The sequence below is a fragment of the Ixodes scapularis genome, unplaced genomic scaffold (genome assembly GCF_016920785.2).
Source record: "Ixodes scapularis isolate PalLabHiFi unplaced genomic scaffold, ASM1692078v2 PGA_scaffold2__306_contigs__length_199485367, whole genome shotgun sequence".
Classification (NCBI taxonomy): domain Eukaryota; kingdom Metazoa; phylum Arthropoda; class Arachnida; order Ixodida; family Ixodidae; genus Ixodes; species Ixodes scapularis.
The window spans coordinates 47,962,056-47,974,438 of record NW_024609857.1 but is presented as its reverse complement, the minus strand read 5'-3'; the positions used below and the strand labels follow the sequence as shown (position 1 = coordinate 47,974,438).

At 44.5% G+C, this 12,383-nt stretch overlaps 1 protein-coding gene across 1 annotated transcript in view; it reads left to right on the top strand.

Annotated features, from left to right (window-relative positions):
* Positions 1–663: 663 nt before the first annotated feature.
* The window catches only part of LOC120840385, a gene marked incomplete at its 5' end in the record, with an annotated part of 30,320 nt that continues 18,600 nt past the window's right edge, over positions 664–12,383 (top strand). Inside the window, 2 exons of the mRNA XM_040210885.3 lie at positions 664–900; positions 7,963–8,128. Coding sequence (XP_040066819.3) covers positions 664–900; positions 7,963–8,128 — 403 coding nt within the window. The remainder of the gene's footprint in view (positions 901–7,962; positions 8,129–12,383) is intronic.

The window sequence follows — 12,383 nt, the reverse complement described above, 5'->3', positions numbered from 1 at the left end:
AAGCCACTGTTCCCGTTTGCAGTTTGAGCCATACTCTTTGTGCTCCTTAGTGGGGGGGGAAGGTTTTGGTTTTTATAGAAGTAAAAAGTATGAACCAGTAGATTTTATGGGACAGTGTGCATGTGTCTGGGATGGGGGGGGGGGGGGGGGGGGGGGGGGGAAGGGAGCTGTCACTATCAGTACTGCACTTCATGCAGCCACAGGGTGAAATGGATGGGAAATGACTACATCTGGGTCTCTAGTGATTTTAGAGTATCAATGCCTTTTCCAGCAACACTTCTGTGTAACTTTTGTCATGGGAGAGATGCGGTGTTAACAGTGGCAAAGACGCGAATGCCAAACCCAGCCGAATAAATATCATTTGATACAGGCACGTTCTTTTGAATTTAGCAGACATTTATGCCCAAATGGCATTTATTTTTATTTTCAATTTTCCAAAATTGGGATTACAGTGAAATTAAACTTTGATTTTCATGCATTGTAGAAGAATGGGTGTTAAATAGTAAAGTGGTAAATATAGACCGACACGCTGTTTACAAACAAGCACGTGTGTTCCCCCACACCAGGTGTGGGTACTGCGCGTGCACAGAAACCAAATTTGCGTGAGGTGAAAAGTCTGCGCATGCGCAGTGCTGTCAACAGCGCCATTGCAGCTGCGTGACTTCAGGGCCGCATGTGGGTCTATATGTTCTTTTTCCAGCTTTCCAAGTGTTGGTCCTGGAGAACCAGGCCAACATCATCACGCAGCTTACCGAGCTAAGGAAGAGTGTCGTGGCTACCTCAGCCACGAAGGTAGCAGTCGCGCTGCCTCCAGACGCCCCCACGCTCCCTGCAAGCACGTACGACGGCCTCAAGGAGGTCAACGCTTACGCTGCCTCGCAAGACAAGCTGGATGTTCTGGTGAGATTTAATGACAATTTCGGTGTATAGTTGCCATATTCAATGCGTAAATCATATTTGCACCAATTTCATGGTTCCCCGCCATCCTGGCAACTTAACTTTATCAGGTGCATATTTGTCCTGTGAATGACGGCATGTGTGTTTGTGATGAAACCCCATGGTTTGACAGAAGGGCAATGAGCCAGATTTTGTGCATGTTTCTATCTGTTCGTGAATTCATAGAAAAAAGCCTCAGTGCGGGAACAAAAAAATTGTTGTGCCCATTGTAATTTGTATTTTGGAATTGCAGTGGCTAAAATGTGCTTCAATTACAACTACAATTTAATTTTTATTCAGAAGTAATGAACCACAATAACGGATGTTTCAGGAAAGCAGTGAAGTAATGTTTTTTTTTATTATTGTGAATTTTTTTACGAGCTGATGTTAGCGGCTGTCATCAGCTCATTGCGAAAAATTTATTGCGCCAATGGAAGAGCCCACTGTAATGAGACATGACTAAGACCTTTATGGTGATATCTTTCTCAATAATAGTGTGATATGGCTTTTGCTCTATTTAAACCAATCTGCGACATAAAAGGCAGGCAACCAAGATGGAACAAGCAAACTGCTGGGTGGCTTTGCAATGACTAAAAGCTATTTACTGTAAATGACTTAATTTCCACTAGCACCTAATTTTTACAACTTGCATAAATTAAAAAAAAATAGACCCTGCAAACATATTTTCCTGTGGTAACAAATCGATCCGTGCACTCATGCTTGTAGGTGATGGGCTGTGCCGTGCTTTTAGAAAGCAAAAAAGTTGTCGGGTATCAGTGTAATTGGTTGAGTTTTGAGTTTGACCAGATTCAACTTTTTCTAGCCTCTTGCGAAAAGTTTGACAAAGGTTCGATTCAGGTTTGACTGATATGCGCATGCGCGACAGGTTGGAACTCTACTTATGATTTCCGGTTGCTGGGCAATTCCATTCTCTTGAATAACGGTGTGCCACACCTGCATGAACTCGTCGTGGCTTGTATACCACGTCAAATGCCAACGACAATATCGCCATCCATGATGCAGTGTCGCTCAATGAAGTCATCAAAAAGGGAACGACGCATAGCCAATAGTTTGGACAAAGTTGACAGCGTCACAGGCACCAGGATGCATGATTTGACATGTGCAGAAGCATCATGTTCGATGGCCTTCAGCAGTTTGTTTACGACCAAGACAGCGTTGCTCACTTCTAGAGAGCGATGCCTCCGAAAGGAAATTATATTTAATTGCGAACCAGCGCACAGGTAGGCAGTTGCTCAAAAATCCAAACACACAAAATAATGCACTCACACAGTGCTGTGTCAGTGTGTTTTCTGTGTGTTTGGATTTCTGAGTAATTGTCTGCCTGTGTGCTGGTTTGCAATTATGCCTTATCAACTCACCCAATCTGCAGTATTAACAGGAAATTACTGATCACTTTCCTGAAAATGAGGTTAAGTGGAAATGAAATTTCATCAGCACCTCTACTGCATGCACCACATTTTCATGTACTTTTTATTTATTTCAGGGCTTTGTTTTCCTTTTCACCTGGCAGGTTATTAGCTTACAAGTAAATATAGAAGTTGGACACATTTTTGTCATGTGTAGTCGAGGCCCAGAATTGTCATGCTTATATTTTATTATATGACTCTTGGGTTGTATAACGTTTTTGCGCAGCCCCCTGAAAGTTATATAACGAGGGTTCCAATGTATACAATATTGTTTCTCTTAGAATACACTTCAAAAAAGCAAACAGTGGATACCTCCTCAACTTGGAGGCAGATCAAGTACCAGAAAATACCAAGGGAGCACCCACCTTACTTTCACTGAGAACGGAGTTAATCTAAACATGCATGCTTGTCCACTCAAATCAGGCGCTTAACATAGAATTTGCAGATTTCCCAAGTTTGGGAAATGTTAATAGTGGGCACTTCCGCAGTATTTTACGGTAGTGCATTTCACCATGGGAAATGTACAGATTGCAAGATAAGTTTATTTATCTGATCATTAACTGAGGGCAATATTCTTGGGAAGTTCCGGTTATTAGAGGTCAAATCTCATAACTTTATACAGTGGAACCTTGAATATGCGACTTTCAGGGGACCGCGCAAAAGCGTCATATGATATGCGAGTCATATAATTAAAAAAATGATTACGACTTTGGGGCTTGGCCTCGCATGATAAAAATATGTGTAACTCCTTTCGTTACTTCTATGCTAATAACTTGCTGGGCGAAAAGAGAGCAAAGCTTTTAAATAAATGCAAATGCAATGAAACTGTGGCGCGATAAAGGCGCCAGTACAGATGTGTTTTCACTTCACGTGGTTTTTAGAAAATCGATCAGTGATTTTTTTTTTGCAGGCTGCACTCTTCAGAAGCAAGTTTGAGTAGTGCATGCAAAGAATAACGTTGCCACTGCCACTGCACATGCGCCTAACGCTAACCCCGTTTTGCACTTTGCGTGCACTATTTTATCATACATCATTTTTTGGAAATTGCATTCATACGCAAAGAGTTTTAGTGCTCCTTCAAAGAGGATTCGCAATGCGCGAGAAGTTGGCTAAAGCCAAAACGAGCACTGTTAGAAAATGGCAGCTGCTGCAGCTGCAGGCTGTGGCGGCTGCCGCCGTTTGGGCAATCGTCGTGAGCACAATGTCGGCAACATCTTTGTGACTGCAGTTTTCAATACTGTACGATATTGCACTCTTATGGGAGGCACACGTCACAAACGGTTTAGAAGACTAGCAAGGTGGGCAATAATTGTCGGCTGCTTGCAACGCGCAAACGTTTCTTGGTGAAGGTATGGTGTGCGAAGGTCAATACACAAGACCTCTCTTGTCGAGGTGACGGAAATACAAATACATTTTTTAAATGTATCACGATACAGAGATACAGATACCTGAAAGTGTCTCCGAGATACTATAGTGATACATTTGTATCGTTATACTGCCCAGCCCTGGTTGGTAGTAATTCAGGATTTTAGGATTTCAGCTTTTAGTTCTCTAGTAATTGTTTTTCTTCTGTGTATTCGCTAGGTATTTTTGCATTTTGCCGCCCGTGCACAGGCAGGGTGAAGTGCTGAGGCTACTTGTTGCCACGTTTCGTTACTTGTGAACCCCATTATATTATTCCTGTTTCTATTTAAATCATTGTTTTATTTAAACTACCTTTATTTTAAAACTTGCGTTTCGTCTTCTTTATTGGCAAGAGCCATGGTGTTGGCCGGTCGACTGATTGTCAGTTCTTTCTTTATTTTCTGTTTATAAAGACCTCGCCACGGTGTAGGCCGGTCGACTGATCGTCAGTTCTTTCTTTATTTTCCGTTTATAGTGAACCACGAACCTGTGCGCGTGCGACGGCTTACAGCAATAGGTGGCAGCGCTGGCTGATTCACAGGCTGATTCACACCAAGAGCGTTCTAATTGCAAATAAACATCTGCAGGTTTTTGCACTCTATGACCCTCTTGGGATTTCATAAATGAATTCCCCAGATCAATAACTCTCTTGCAACCCTTGACCCACTCATAGATCATGACTTTTCTGATTGCGGATGAGCCGTCTCAAGAGATCTTGGAGCGACCTGAATAGCGCTGAGCGCACATTTGGCTGTCTCTTTCAAATTTTCGTACCGAAACTCAGGCTTTTGACCTTCTACCTTTTTTCTTTTGGCCCACTGAGCGATGTGCTATTAGTAGCATCCCAATATAAATTGATTTATTCCAGCCCAAAATTCGTTTCATGGGCCTTTAGGACGGAAACGCCCCAGCAGAAACTGACGCGACCACGACCTAGTTACGCATTTATTTTGATGTTTTCAAACAATATAATGCAACATGTCTTTGCAGATTTGTATTTACTGGTCATCAACGGCCTATCGGGTAAATTTAAAAAAAAAATCGAGAATGGTTATTTTTTTTTAATTGCCACACAAAAATTGCAAAATTTTGACTTTTTCCATTTTGACGAAATTTCTGAGCACAGTGCAGAAAACGCTTCCAACTGTAGAATGCTAATTAATTTGTTAAAAGTTCACAAAGCATTAAACACTCGATGCAAAAGGTTTCAGCTTTAGAATATAAATTTAAAGCAACTTAAAAATTCGCCGAAAAATGCCTCATTATGTAAGATTTGCTCGAGAAGCCAAGTTTGGCATTTTATATCCCTTGAAATATATGGTCATATAAGTTAACTGGAACTAATTCTGGTAGTAAAGTATGCCTGCAGTAAACGTAAAAACTGTTGACTGTGTACAAAGCTGCACGCTTTAGTCCTCCAGCCTTCAAAGTTGCGTCATTGCGCAGTTGGGAAAATCGCTTTTTCAACCTTCTCTCGAATGCGATTCTTCTCACGAATACAAGGAAGTATCTTGCAAAAGTAAGGTCTGTCCCATTATTTGGACAAGTTTAGCTACCTCATATAAAAATATGACTGAAAACAAAAAATAGGCATGACACCACCATGACCGTCCATATCTGAACACACCCTATGGCAAAACCTTGAGACATGCTTCGAACTGATTTGTGCATGAATTTATGATTTTGTTTTCCAAGTCTGCCAAATGGAGTGGGCCCGGTAAACTATGCACATGAATTCAGAAAAAAAAAAAAAAAAGGAAATGGAGGCTATGGGATTCTAAATTTAAGTACTAGTTTAAGATTCTAAACTTCGATACCAGTTCAGGATTTTAAACTTCAAGACTTAGTGCGGCCGGGTCTGCACCAAGTCGTCGTACAATGCGTGACGTCGCAGGAGCCGGGGTTGCGTGATCAGGGTTCTTCTGTAGCAATAAATTCAGTTAAAAGGTCATTTTTGCCCTGCACCTGAAATCTAGCAGTTTTACGCAATTTATTTTGCGGGTTTTTGACTTTTGGGATGGCAGCACAGAGCAGCGGTGGCCACATTTCAGCTGGTGAGCTGCCTGTGGCTCTTTACGCGTGCAGGTATGGCTCGCAGCTCCCTGGTATGTCAGTTCGCCCCCTCCCCAAGACCACAAGGGAAAAGACATAAAAGAAAGGGCAGTTTGTGTTTTCGCAGCCCAACCTCAAGGTGCTTGTTTCACAAATGGGGACACGTAACAAAGAAATGTGATGAACAGCTGCTTTATGACTGGAATTCGCTGTGGCTATAAGTGAGGTGAAAGGAATTAAACAAGTATAATGCCTCCTGTTTACCTTTTTGCTGCGACTCTTGAAATGGTTATTTTTTTATGGCTCTTCACTCGTGTCCACAACGGCCACCCCTGGTTTATAATGTTTAATAAAAATAAGATTACATATATAAAGCCATACACTACGTTTGAGAAGGCAGTATATTTGAAGCTGTACCATTCCAAGATAAAAAATCGTTCAGCCTTTCCAGTTTCGTGAAGAAGAAAGACCAGCGGAGCTGTACTCGATACACTCTGTGCTTCTTCTTTGTCGTCGTCTGTTTTTCGCGCTGTTTCCTACGATGAATTCCCACCAACGTGCCCAACTATCCATTCTTCTATTATAGCTCGACAGGTTGGCGCCATCTACGAGTGACGGCGGAAACCACACTGGTTGTGTGCTTGCCGCCGTCGCTTATATATGGCGGTAGCTGTCTAGGCAGGTTTGTGTCGACATACCGGACACAATCCTAAGGAACCTAGCCCTTAACAGCTCCGCTGTAAAAGTTGCCAAAAGAAGGGTGGGAGTTATGAACATTAGACAGCAGGCCATGCATTGGATTGGATTGGAAAACCTTTATTGCCAACTTTACCGGTATAATCAATGTGCTTTGATGTTTACTATATACACATTTATTTTAGTGGTCAATCATACCAGACAGAAATCATGAGAAATCGTGTAGTCTCCTGAAGCCTCTTTAGCATAATATGCAGGGTGTCTAGTGACCGGGAAAACCAGGAAATGTCAGGGAAATTTTAATTTTCGAGAAAAATCAAGGCATTGTCGGGGAAATTGTCAAAAAGCGAGCCCAGTCAGGCAAAATGAGCCGGAAAGGCCATCGAGTGCCCTGAGCAAAGACCTGAGGACTTGGGGGCAGAAATATGGGCAATAAATTCTGCTTAGAGTGAGGCGTGAGCTCTGCTCCCCCGATGTACAGTGTGCTGCCCAATGCAAACAGAACCGACAAATCCAGTCGAAGCAATGGATTGGATTGAGGGCGCGACACTAGGCTAGATCCAGTTAGAGCCTCCTTGTAGTAGATATGGTAACAAATGGGAAAGCCGCAGACTCCAATCCAAGCCTTCAGCCGAAAGTATCCGAAAGTGCGTCTGGCGGCCATGTTGCCATTTGGTTATTGACTAGTGTGGTTGAGCGTCATGTTTTCATCGTGTTTCCGGAAGTGGCCTCTTCACTGACGATGTCAGCAGCAAGAAAGTGCTTGTTTAACCCGGACTGGACGAACCCAAATATTTCGGTATATGCAAGTTGGATTAAGCCTGTGCAAAATGATCCTCACAGTGCTCAATGCCTTGTGTTGTAATGGTCTTATATATTTAACCACCTCTAGAGTGGTCAGGGAATTTCACCTGAAATTGTCAGGGAAAGCCTGGAAAAGTCGGGGAATTTCAAAAGAATAATTTACTAGACACCCTGAATATCCCGTTTTTGTGGTGTGCAAGGAAAACGAAAATTCTGAAAATGTTCTGTTGGAGTGCCTGTGGACACTCTAAATGTGCTGAGACATACTGTTGAAAAAGGTTTTCCTATGATGTAACATGTCCGACGTTTATTTGACTCGTGGTACAATGTCGAACTACCTCTGTGTATGACTTGTTTTTGTGCTCTACCTATTGTTTTTTTTTTCCTGTGAATTTTTTGTTTTTGTTCCTCTATCCACCCTTGAAAAGAGTAGACAGCCAAGGGGATGGTTTGGGTAATAAATCTGACAGGTTGGCTAAGAAACCTATTTTTTGGGATTTTTGACTATCTATTTGGTACAGTCACCTATCATAAATTGCCAGCTCCTGGGCGATGTACGAGATTATACCTTGACATGGCTTTTTTTTTTCCTTTCATTAGATCTGTCTGAATTTGGGTCTCATGGTGGTTGTGTTTCGTACAGGTCCAGCACCTAGCCCTTATTGGGGGCAACGACGAAAAGGACACCACACGCCGGATCCTCTGTGCCCTTGTGCAGCATGACCTTGCCCTCAGGTTGAGCTGGTGTGGGTCCGGGGGAAAGAAAGAAGCCTTTGGAGATCTCCAAAACCTGCGTACCGTCGTGCTTCGTAAGTAGTCCTTGAGCTTATTTAGGGACGCTGTGTGATGCAACGCTTGTCGCACAAATTACCTAACTATAAAGGCTGGCTTAGGCATTAACATTGGTTACATCAACAGTGACTAAAATAACGAGCGACAGAGGCACCAGGACAATTAAGACACTGATGATTTCCTGAACCCACTCGAATTGCTTATGTTGTTCACAGAATCCGCGAAATTAATTGGTCACGAATATGTCTCTCTGCACGATGCTCGAAAATATGGGCCACAAGGGCCCATATCTGACATTTTTTAGCAAATAGAAAGAACACCTTCATTTGAATATTCAAACCTGTATCCTCACTTATTTCAAAAACAACCAATATTAAAAAAAAAAAAAAGTACAGAAAGTAGTTTGTACGGTAACCAGAAACGGAGATCACATTGTATGCCTCAGCTTGAGGTACTTCATCTTGTCCCTCTTGCCTTGTCTGGACGCATTCTGAGCTGCAACAAGGAAATGCATTCTAGTAAGCACAAAGAAACGAATAACTTGATTTGTCACTTCGACAGTGTGCTCTGCGCAGCCAACCAAGTTCAGTCTGTTTTTGGAGAGGCAGGAGATGGGAGATACCTTACGCTGTTCGCCCTCAACTTATTGAAGGTGAAACAGTATGTGATTCCATCTTCCATTATTTCAACTAGGTCCTTGAGTGCCTGGGACGGGTAAAGAAGGCCTCCCCTGTCCATGTACTTTGTCAGGCACGACTCCCCTGGGAGCGAGGGCGAATCCTTGGGCTGAAGAAGCAACCTCGAACACTCTTCGCACTTGGTTTTCTTCAACATTTTGCGGGCAGCATAGCCACTAACATAGTAGGTTATCCGAGAGTCGCTTTTTAATGCAACCGTGTCACCGTGCTCTGGCAATGCACTACATGCTTTTATCATCTCATGAGCCTCGTTCAGGTAGTCCGCATCCAAGAGATCGGCCAGCTTGTTTTGCAGTTTTGCCGGGTCAGAGTTGCTGCGAGGATCAAGAAGGCTGTTTAAGAGTCCTTGTAAAATGTTGCCGCTTGTGGGTGACCGTGCTAAGCTGTAAAAGCTCAGGCAGTTCACTGAAATCAAGAACTGCGTCGGCGTGGGGTGGTCGTTGCAGCCTGACATCTGTCTCAAGATGCCAAACAGGTTCTCGATGGAGTCCTGACTGAGACGTGCGGTCATCAAATACTTGAATCCCAAAGTCTTTGTCACGTATGTCAGGAGCGAGAGTGTGCTTGCAAGAGTCACCCGAAAGCCTTCAGCTGTAGCTTGGCTCAAAAACCCCAGCTTTCCAATCAGTGGCTTCCCAGTTGTCAAGGTATTGTTGAAACCTCTTGATGTGCTTGACTTGTTCCATCTCTGGTCTCAAACCAGTTCGGCGGTGCCTTTGAAGTCATGGAAGTGATGAGGTCCCTCAGCATAGCGACAAACAATGAAGTGGCCACTGGGCTCCCAGGCCCATAACGGCTCTCCACTTCATGTCTATATACATAAAGGCCCCTCAGTACCTCGTCACTGAAGAATCTAAATGCAAGATTCACTCGCATCTTCTCGCATCCATTCGGCTGAAAAACAGCCATTGTTGCGTGCGGCATTGCTTTGAGAGGCACAGTACTTGCACTGTCGCACTTCCATGCTTCTTTTACGAATTCGCCGCTCACTCGTCCATCTGGAGTCTGAAGCCCTGTTGAAGATATAGAGTTTCGCACACATTTGGTGCGGGAAGTCTGAAATGAAGTGTAGATACCGGCTCGGGTCCACTGGATGTTGAACTTTACAGACTGTCTTCGTGAGCTTCCCGGCGACACCAAACATTTTCCACATACTCCTGTTCCAGGAGGCGGCATCGCATGTGATGAAATCAACAAAAAGTCCAGACCTCTCCGCAGAAATCACAGCATCCGCAACGAATCTGGACAGCACATCTGCCTTCACATTACCTCGTGCGCCAAAGACGCCGAGGATCTGCTGCCATTTTCCTGTGAACGGCTGAAACAGTACCACAAGCCCTTGTCGCAAGTGACACCTTCCTGACCCGCGGAGCTGTAGCTGCCGAGGTCAACAAATCTATCGATGAGTCCTTTTTTGTTGAACATCAGGCTTTCTGAAAGCTTCGTTTCATCAACAAGAAAGAAGCCCTCCGTGTCGCCGGTATGGATTGATGTCCTTTGACTTCTTGGCTATTGCTGCAGACACCTTCTCAATGAAGCCAAAGCTGCTTTTGTAGGTTTTGACGTATGTCTGTAGGCACGGAGGGCTTGGGACTACCACGAGCTTGTATGTTCGAATATGCTCGTACAGTCGAGGGCTCTTCATGTGCATGACAATGCACTCAAGTATCCATTCTTGATCAAACTTCATACCGTTGGTCCCCTTCCTCGTTGAAGCTTTGCAGCTGCTGCTTTTTGCAGCTGCTGCTTTTCGCAGCTGCTGCTTTTCGGACAGTCCTTCTATCTTCCGCTCAAAACTAGCGGTACTGGTGGACTCATTCTTTGTCTTTATCTTTTCAATGTCTTTCTTCAGGTTTGCAATGTTGTGCTTCTGTCGTCGAAGTTGCGCATTTTTTCTAATTACCTTTCGTGATGCCTCAACACGGGTCAGTTTTGCTCTTGTGCTCTTGTAAGAAGCCTGGTTCAACAGGAACCTGCATAGATATTTGCATTGCAGGCATCGCTTTTCATTTTGCGAAACGCCACCACATTTCACACTGTGAAGCTTGCCAGCATATATCTTGTGCTGTTTTTGTTTGCATCATGTCAATGCTCGTCACCATCTCGAACCCCTCACAAGGAACAAGGGTATTTATCTGCGAAAGCAGGTCCTTCACAGCATCAGCGCTGTCGACATCCACAGTTGTCACCACTGATCCCTGTACGTATGCGGTGCAGTGGATACTTGTCTCGCTAGTACAGCACAAAAGCAGCTTCTGAAAGCAGAGAGTTTCACCATTTGGTGCACACACTGAAAACGCTACGACGTTCGGTGCTTTTGGGATCGCGTGCTTAGCCCGGTATTTGCTTGGAAAATCTTCTTCTTTCATGCTCTCCAACTTTTCTTTGGTGCTGGGCTGCGTTACTGGTGTGATGTTGGCTGCAACGATGCGCTTGTCTTCACGAATGACGTCGTCCCTCTTTTGCTTTCGTGGCATGTCTCCGTTGGACGTCACCGACTTCCTCTTTGACAGCAGTTTCTTCGACAGGCACGCGGGGATGTTCGGAAACAAAGTTGGGATTGCATTGGCTGTCGGGCAAGGGCGACCACGAGGAATTTCCACCGTCTCGCCGTTAATGACGTGCGTGTAGTTGCGAACTATGAATCTCTCGTCAAAATGCCACAGTGCCTTCTCTGGCTCGCGCGGGCGCCTCATTGTCGATGCGCGCGCCACCTCTCATCGTCATGAAATACTAGCGCGCCTCCTTGCACGGCGCGGGCTAGGCGATTCTGACACCTCCCCCTTCTAGCCACCGTAACGTGTCCGCGAAAGACACCAGAGATGTGGAACGGCGGGAAGCGACCTGGTCCGGCTGGTTCCCGATTTTCCCACTTACTGGTGTCCGTTTTGCTGGAGTCGCGAATTACCTTCACACCATGTGATACATACACTGTTTCTTTTAGTAGGCTAATTTTATTCCGACATGACAGCACTAGAAATGTCAACACGTATTGCGCTAGTCCCTTGAGAGCTACGCGATGCCTATCTAACCTTGCTCTGCCAACTGGTATGTCAGCATCGAGTTCCAGTTGTCTAGTGACAAGGTGTTCATGTCATAGGTGGTAAAAGATTGGTCCTAATGCCGTTACCAAGGCACAGCTCAACAGCATTGTTCCAGCACTTGAATCAAAACGCGTGCATGTCCACTCCAATTCTGATCAGGTATTCACGGTGGCTTTTGCTGCCACTCTTGTAGTTCAAACTTATCTTCCTGCATGTTGGCCTTCACCTGCATCCTCAAGACAACAAATAATGCTGCTGCGACTTGTTTTCATGTGTGTCACTTTTCACATGAGCTGTGTGGGCTATCTCCTTTAGCAACAATGGTAATTCTGTTGGCTTCGTCGCAATTGAGGTTGTAGGAGGCGACCGCCGCTGTTGAGCAGGGCATACTTAAGCAGTGAAAGTGGACACTGCGCACCACTCACCACTTGCTGCAAGGCGCACCACAGGCGCATCGCGCAAATTTATCTGCATCGACCAGATCCGAGTGACATGACACCGCGAGAATATGACGTAGGGATGTTAGCACA